At 48.6% G+C, this 8,944-nt stretch overlaps 1 protein-coding gene across 1 annotated transcript in view; it reads right to left on the minus strand.

Annotated features, from left to right (window-relative positions):
- Nucleotides 1-8,944, minus strand: part of VWA8 (von Willebrand factor A domain containing 8) — a 426,636-nt gene that overhangs the window by 28,107 nt on the left and 389,585 nt on the right. Inside the window, exons 39-40 of the mRNA XM_045287091.1 lie at nucleotides 7,761-7,886; nucleotides 4,773-4,931 (exon numbers count right to left, since the gene is read on the minus strand). Of these exons, the coding sequence (XP_045143026.1) occupies nucleotides 4,773-4,931; nucleotides 7,761-7,886 (285 nt within the window). The remainder of the gene's footprint in view (nucleotides 1-4,772; nucleotides 4,932-7,760; nucleotides 7,887-8,944) is intronic.

The raw sequence follows: 8,944 nt of genomic DNA on the forward strand, positions 1-8,944 counted from the left end.
ATGGTAATGAGCTATAACTGCCTAATTATATCATTACTCAACAGCCAAACCACTGAAGATCATGGACCAGCAGAGGTGACACATAACCTCAACCATCACAGCCAGCATTACTCTGGCATTGGACTGTATGAAGGTCATTAATGTGCAAAACAGCAGCTAACCAGACAGTTGATAAGCGAGGAGTAGATGCACCGAGGAACATGCACAAAACCTTTCAAGGACTGCCTGTTAAAATGTAATAGCATAACATGGCAAAGCTACTTCAAGTTTTGAGAATAGTTTATTTTATTTTAGTGTTTTGCTACCATATCCCCTGGTTTTGTCAGCCATTGGTTGCTATGGTTATCTTCTCAGCATATCTGTGGCTTCACTGATAAAGACTGAGGAAATCCTTTGGGGCATTCAGAGAGCAGATCAGCCAAATACTGCTATCGGGTGATAAAGGTGGGGGGCAGTCTCATTAGAGATCTTTGCACCTCTATAACTGCAATCTCTTACTAAATGTTCTAAAGAACTTAGTCATTTTTGCATTACATTTGGCTTGGCTACATTACATATGTCTCCCCCACTACACTGTAAACTCAGGCTCTCAGTTAATGTTTCTACTTCTATTGAAGGGAAACCAAGCTGGCCATATGGCAATAATTTGGTTTATATTTATCACTTCCACTAAAATCTTATTGGTGGGAATATGGGGGGAACCCCCCCAAAACCCTGGAATTCCCCTTCCCTCAAAAATATGTATTTAGTTTTTGTTTTGTACAAAACAATCTTATCACCTTCAAAGTACTCTCCATTACACTTAATACAGTTGTCAAATCTGCGATTCCATTCTTGGAAACATTTTTCAAACTTATCTGTTTGGATGGTTGACAGAACCTCCCTCATTTTTTTCTTTACCTCTGCTGTGTCATCAAATCACTGTCCTTTCATGTCCCTCTACATTTGCAGAAACAAAAAGACGTTGCACAGTGTGAGGTCAGGTGAGTCAGGTGCATGGGACAAGAGAGGCATGCTGTTTTTTGCCCAAAACTGGTGCACTGAGATGGCTGTGTGTGTACACAATCTTTTCAGAACCTCTAAATAGAAAGCTTGATTAACAGTCTGACCTGGTGAAATGAACTCCAAATGCACTACATCTTTGTCCGTTCGGGAAGTTGACAGATGTCCAAAATGAGGTTTCACCTTTTTAAAAAGATGTCACCTTTTTTGACATGAGAAAGCCACTTGTACACTGAAGTTTTCCCCCACAGCTGTCCTTCTAAGCTGTGTTCAACACAACAGTTTCTGTGGCTTTTTTTTTTCCAGCAGGAAACAAAATGTCACAGCCACACACATTTCTCTTAAATCAGTCATCACCAAAAACGAGGATCAAGCAAAACTGCTTTTGAAAACATTTCACTGTGACCAGAGAGAACCTTCCCAGGCGAAGCCACTGGGTGCATTCACCCAGAGCGAGTTGCTCCATGCTCACCAAGTGGGGAAAACATGTACATGTACTATGAAAGCTCTGCTCCGCCCAGCACAATTCCGTTTTCTGTTTGTTGGTTTGTTTTTTGAGGGGTACGCCCTTGTATAACCACATCTTGGGAAGTGCTAATTCCCTTGATACTGTTGCTGTTTTGATGTGCTGAGTGGTTTCATTGATGAATAGTTTTGTCAGATTACAGACTCTTAACAGTGAGAGTTAGACACGTACAGATTTCTCCATCTGCCCCATTGTGTGAGACACAACTTGGGTACCCAACACCTTCTACCTGCAGCCATTAGGGCGACTCTGGATTCTCGATTAGCTTTGCCACTTTCTGTCTTCTGTCTAAAGTTTTACTCAGTCTTGGGGCAGCTGTGTCAATCTTTTTTTTTTTTTTTTTTAAACTAGTAGAAAGTTTTCTTTTTCCAAACTTGGAAGTAGCTTCAATAGTGGAGAAGTTCTGCTATCAGAGAAATAGATGTCTTCTTTCTAACTGGAAACTTTATTCTAGATATCAATGACTGCAATTCTGATACTGGTATGTGTGCTATCGCCCCCTGTCTGTCTGCTTGTCAGACTGTGGTAGCTTGCATGTGGCAATGATGCTGGGCGTGTTGCACTAGCATTTGAAATACCGGCAGGGTCACTCAGACCTCGTGGTGGAGAGGTTTCAGTGGAACTTCCAGACTAAGACAGGCTAGGAAGAGAAGCCTAGTGATCTGCTGTTGGAAATTAGCCAGTGGATTCTTTTGGGTTACAACGAGCATTGTCCAACTTGTATCTTTTGAAGAGATCATCAGGCGGGATCAATTGCTGGGGAAGGACATCACGCTTGGTGAAGTTCAGGGCCAATGAGGGTGTGGGAGACCCTGGGGGAGATGGACTGGTGCCATGGTCACACAATGGACTTGAACATGCTGGCAATTGTGGGGCTGATGCAGGTCAAGGTAACTTTCATTCTGTGGTACATAAGATCACCATGAATCAGAATCAACTTGATGGCAGCTGTCATCCACCTATTCACCCATCCACCCAGTCATCTATCTGTCTGTGGTCTGCCTATCTGTTTTCTACAGTCTACACTGTATTCAATTCTCCATCGAAATCAAAGGGAGCAGTGGAACACTGGCCTTCAAGTCCCATATGAGAGGTGGATGGGCTGATCCAATATTATCAGAGTCCACAGGTTTTAAACCATTAGTGGTAAGTGGGCATTTATACTGATATGTTGGTTGGCCAAGTGACTTAATTCATTGTACTTCATCTTGTACCAGAAAGATCTAATGTATTTTAAAACACAGTGAACCATGAAAATCAGAACTCCACAGAACTGCCATTCTTTTGGGGGTCTTCCTAGTTTCCTGGCTTTGACAGAGTTCAGCCTGGCTATACTTCTGTTGTTCATCTTAGTGGAAAATAGCTGAGGTTTCCTTTTCTAACAGGTTCCACCTTAGCCCAGATTCTGGCTTGTATGGGTTTTACTGGAAATGTTTTCTACAAATCCATAAAACATAAGAAGGTGGAAAATCATAGTCAAGAAAACTGACATCTGAAGAGAGGGCGGGTCAAGGGAAAGAAAAGTTGGGGCACTGGTCTTGGACACAGCCAGAGGCAAAGTTTTCAGGGCTGGTCTTCGATTTTGGCTCTGAACTTCCTGGCAACCAAAGCCAGGAGCGGACCTGGGAAAATGACCTAGTTTTCATTAATCACATGGGGAACACACTCCATTTCTTCAAGGAAACAAAGCTACTCCCCATGCACCTGCACCTGCAGAGTCTGGCAGCCCACAGCACTCAAGGACTTCAAATGCCCCTGGCCTATCAGCCAATTCTCAAAGCCGCCACCCGCCTGTTAGTTCTTCCTATGACGGTGACTTGCATGTTCCTGTGCTGCCGGCAGCCATGCCCACAGTATTTTAAATATCAGCAGAGTCACCCATGGTGGACAGGCTTCAACTGACCTTCCAGACTCAGACAGTGCAGGACCAAAGGACTGTCAATCTACTCTGAAAATATGCCAACAAATGCCCTCCTGAGTCTTGGACTTGCTTCCTTTGCACACATCACCAGGAGGGACTGACGCTGGCAAAGGACGTCAAGGGTGGTAAGGGGGAGGACAAAGGCTCTAGAGAGCCTGGACTGGCACGGTGGTCACAGCAGCAGACACGACATGACATGAGGATGGCATCGGGCCAGACAGCTGCTATAGGTGAGCTCGACAGGGGCTGGAGCCTATAGCTTCAGGCAAGGGCCCCTGGGGCAGGATCCTACCTGACAGGCCTAGAGGGAGCAGGTGCCAGGTTTTGACACTGTTTCTAGCAGTATCATCACAACACAGAGGCACCACTCGGGAAGGTACTCCTGACATGCAGGGAGGATGTCAAGCTGAGAGGGCCTGTTCCTGATGCTCCCTTTGATTCTGAATAAAGTCTAGAATATCCACGCGTGTCCTTTAAACACACGACGATAGGCAGCATTTGTCTCAACTGAAGTCCTTACAATCGTTACGCGGTTTAGGATATGGGGTTCAAGGCTGTTTGCTCACTGCCGCATGAAAGCGTGGGTTTATGGGCCCAGGCAAGGCAGTGAGGTCCTTGGATTTGTGCTCCGTGATCAGCGGTTGGCAGCTCAAACCGACCCGGCAGTGCCCGTGACAAAAAGGCCCGGCAGTGTGCTTCTCAAGACAGCCAAGAACCCCCTATGGCGCAGTTCTCGGTGGCGAGAACCAGGCCAGCAATGATGGGCCGGTGCGCTGGCTGGGAGCACTGGGGCAACAGCAGCACGGGAGCCCCTTCTGCACAGCCAGGCTCTGAGATGCCGGCGGTCCAGTTGCAATGGCAGGGTGCCTCTCTCCCAGGGCGATGCCCCCTGCGGACTCCTTGCCCCGCCCCGTGGAAATGTAACGCGATGCCAAGAGCAGAGAGCACCCATTCAAGCCCTCCATAGGAGTGGGGGCCGCCTGGCTGCCGAAGGGGTACCAGGGGGTGGGTGGGGAGCTGGGGGGAGAACAGGGTGCACAACCTGGGGACGGACATTCCCCCGCCTTCAACCTTCGGGCTGGGGCTCTGCGGAAGTTTACACCATGCGTGCGCTGCGGCGTTTCCTTTGAATCCAAGCGACTTCTTGGATTATTGCGCTTCCATTTTGCCCTGGTTTCGGAGAGCTGGGTCCTCCCTCTACGGCTGAACAGGTGCTCTGAAGCAGCCTGAGCTCACCCCCCACTCCCCTCTTGTCCCCTAACTCTTGGACAGTTGTGGGCACTGGCCCCAATCCTCATCCTCATCCTGAGGTCATGCTGTTACCTTGAACTTCTCTTCATAGTTCTCGAAGGCCTCCATGACCATGCACACGGCCTCCATGGTGCGCTCGAGCCGGCCATCCACCCCGTTAAAGCGGTACATGCTGCCAGAGACATCCACCACCAGGCGCAGACGCTTGGGTTTCTGCTGTGGGCTGCCCAGCTGGGCGAAGGGAGGAAAGAGAGGGCGGCTGTGAGCTGCGAGGGCACTGCCGGGGACCCACCAGATGCCAGAGCAGCAGCCCTGCACACGGTCACGCCAGTGGGTGGGGAGGTACCAGGGGAGTGTATTTCAGAAAACAGGCCCTAGGACTTATGCAGGGAGCAAGTAGCCTTATGGGGAAGATTTGCCCTTGGAACATGGTCCTTTCTTTTTTTTTTTTAAATCATTTTATTAGGGGCTCATCCAACTCTTATCACAATCCATACACACATCAATTGTGTAAAGCGCATTTGTACATTCATTGCCCTCATCATTCTCAAAACATTTGCTCTCCACTTAAGCCCCCGGCATTAGGTCCTCCTTTTTCCCCTTCCTCCCCGCTCCCCCCTCCTTCATGAGCCCTTGATAATTTATAAACTGCTATTTTGTCATATCTTGCCCTGTCCGACGTCTCCCTTCACCCACTTTTCGGTTGTCCATCCCCCAGGGAGGAGGTCACATGTGGTTCCTTGTAATCGGGAACATGGTCCTTCCAAGGGGGCCCTAGGCTAGCACAGTTCCCTTTGGAGGCTTATGGTTTCTTGATTCAGTTGGGACTTCTGGACTCAGTGGCTTCCCCAAGAGTTTGCATCATTTCAGAGCAGTGTTCCCCGAGGGTGGTGATACTGCCTGTGGGAGGTGGGTAGGGGGTATGTTCGAATGATTTGGGTGGGGGGTAGCTACCTATACGTTATCCTGGATTATGGGCCATAGGACAAAATAGTTTAATTGCCAGGGGGGAGCCGAATAATTTTTTGAGAGGGATATAGAGGGCTGTAGGCCAAATAAGTTTGGAAAAACCTACTTTTAGAGGGGAAAACGACATTGGTTTTACTCATACCTGGAGGTGCGCTGCCTGTGAGCTGGACTGCGAACTGCAAGGGGAAAGGCTGTCTACCCCCGCAGAGTCCGGTCTCAGATCCCCTGGGCCCTTCTGCTTTGTCCTGAAGGGTGGCTATGAGTTGGAATGGGCTCCATGCCTTTGCATTTGATTGTGTATTATTGTTGTGTATTGATTGGTTGTTGTGTGTTGATTGTGTGTACTATTGCTCTGAAGCGCCTTTGAGGGGATTTTGACTCACAGGGACCCCATGTGACGGAGGAGAGAACATTACCAAAGGGTCTTGGGCTGTCATCTTTAATGGGAGGGTGTCACCAGGTCTGAGGGGCTCCCTTCTAACAGCTGACCTGTCAGCTGGCAGCAGAGTGCTGACCTGGCACCTCCAGGGCCAGTGAACTGACTGTCATTTTACACACGGGCCCCACGAAATATCAGGTTCCTGAAACAACGTCGAGGGAGAGGGAGTCTGGCAGAGACGTAAGGACACCAGTCTTTGGAAGCTTCCCATTTTCCCTGCCTTCCAGGGGCTGACTACTTCTTCACTTTTCCTTTCCTGGTAGCTAGAGACTCAAGCGTGGTATCTGCCTAGCAACAACTGGCAAGTAGATGTGAAAGATCCAGTCTCATTCTGGACTCACAGACATGCCAATTCAAAGAATTAAAAAAAAACCAACAACTTTATTTGTCGGGTTTTTTTTAAAAGGGAGATGGAGAAGAATTCCAGATTCTTTTAATATGCACTGGCTGACACCTAGGAAGATCAATAAAGCAGAGTCTGTAACTCCAAGAGAACCTGGTGGTAGGACGGGACCATGGTTTTGAGAGAAATTCAGTATCTTTCTTTACCACGTGTTGAACCTGCCTAAATTAAGAACAGCGCCACATACGCGTCCATGATGACTCCTAATTTTTGCTGTGTCTAAATACAATTGCTGACCACAATGAGTCAGTCAGGAGAGAAAGCATCGCTGACTCATACCAGTGACACACAGAATGAGCACGTCCCAAATTACCAACAGATCATCTCTGAAGAGCCATTTAAATAGGACCAGTGATTCCTCAGCTCCCACTGGCAAAGCTGGCTCTCCCGGGATGATAAGAAATGACAGATCTTTCTAGAAGACTAGATACTTAACCTTCTTTCTATTTTGGGGGGGGTGGGGTGGGCAGGGGAGGCATTTTACTGCAAATGTTTTAAAATTACCATTATCTAAAAGTTTACATACTATAATACTTTCAGGGAAAAATCCTTATTTTCTGAGTTTTTTTTCTCTTCAGTTGTATGAGAGGCAAAAACCCTCAAAGTAATAGAGCCGTGAATAGCCCCTGGTATTATTTAGAGCCAGAGCAGGACCGTGTGACTCCACTGGTCCCTGCTGGGCTTCCAGGCCTGGGAGGCTGATGTGTTTGCATGGGCCTACCATTCCCTTGGCAGCTGGCTTTCAGGGATTCTATCGGTGGGTGGCACTGGCAGGGTACAGGTGGGATGTGTGCTCCCTGTCTGGTGCCCATGGGTGGACTCTCCTTCCGCTGAAGGCCGGAGACACAGCCAGGCGGCCATCTCCGTGCAAAGCCTTCTCTGGCTACTCTTCCCAGGGCCGTTTTAGGCCGGGGAGTGGGGCTGGAGCCCACTGTCTCTGGCCTTTTTGACCCCACACTTACCTCTAGAAATAGTCATTTTATTAACTGTTCTGCAAATTACCCAATGTGAGTCGGGTGTTTCCTTGTCGAAACCCTGATTAGTACAATCAGAGTCAGAAAGGAAAAAGCACACTGTCATTGAGCTGACGACACTATCGTAGAATATTTATCTCTGTAGTAAATGTTAGACGGGTAGGACAGTTCTCTTTTTCCTGTGCTGGCGGTGTTTTGGGAAAAGCCGCAGCCGGAGAGAGCAGGTGCCTATGAAGCAAGGCGGCCCGTGCTGCTCTGAGGTCGAGCTGGCCTACCTGGGGCTCCAAGTCCCTGCGGCGTTTGTAGATGGCTTTCTCGCCGGTCAGACCGTCGATGATCTTGGCGTCGTCCAGCTCCCCTGTAGCTTGGTGCCGCAGCCACTGCCTTTCTTTGCCTTTGGCCTACAATGACACAACACACCTCACTTTAGTTCGTTCTGAAGGGTCTCTAACACACGGTGCCCTAATAAAGAGGATGCACCCCAAAACACCAAACAAACTCCACTGCTGTCCAGCCAATTCCAACTCTTAGGGACCCACCGGGACAGAGTAGAACTGCCCTCGGGGCTTCCAGGGCCATAATCCTTATGGATGCACATTGTCGCATCTCTCTCCTGTGGAGTGAATGGCTGCTGACCTACCTATGGTTTGCAGCCCAGCGCTTGAACCACTGCTCCAACCAGCACCCCTCAGAGAAAGCACATCCGTGGGGTTCTCCATATGCGGGGGCTTCACAACGTTCATGAGGAAAACGCCCCGTTACCTTCTCATTCTGTTTTCCCATGAACTTTTTGCAGCCCCTCATAAGTGATCGCTCTGCCCCCACCGTTTCAGTCCACTGGGTTCTGCTCCATTGACAAGAAACGCTGGCTGCGTGGACTGTGCTCGATTTCCCACATGGAGCGACAATAAGGACTCAGAAGACAGGCCACGGGGAAAGAGAGATTGCAGAGGATCCCAAGGGCAATGCATTTCTTCCAGACTTCTGTCCCAGTCCTCTGGGCGACGCTAGGAGAAGCAAAATCACCACCTGGACCTTCCCCACACTGTCTGTGAGTGCAGAGCTAATGCGATTCTCAGAGCGCTTCCTTTGGGAAAGTTGTTATTTGAGTTCTCTGAGCGTGTGCAAATGGCTGGGAGCGACGGCATGGACTGGGGTGGGGTGTGGGGGTGGAGCACACGTCTCTCCTCCCCATGTGTCTTCTACAGCTCTTATAACAACATCAATTGTATCAAGCACATTTGTACTTATGTTCCCATCATCATTTTCTAAATATTTTCTTTCTGTTTGAGCCCTAGTATCAGCTCCTCTTTTTTCCTTCCTTCCCCTCCCCTCCCACACTCATAGACCCCTGATTAATGATAAATTATTGTTATTTTCAAATCTTACACTGATCGTTGTCTCCCTTCACCCATGTTACTGTTGTTGTCCCCCTGGGGAGGGGTGGTGGTGGCTTATA

This window comes from Echinops telfairi, unplaced genomic scaffold (genome assembly GCF_000313985.2).
Source record: "Echinops telfairi isolate 266 unplaced genomic scaffold, ASM31398v2 ScPeMD7_11;HRSCAF=52, whole genome shotgun sequence".
Taxonomy (NCBI): domain Eukaryota; kingdom Metazoa; phylum Chordata; class Mammalia; order Afrosoricida; family Tenrecidae; genus Echinops; species Echinops telfairi.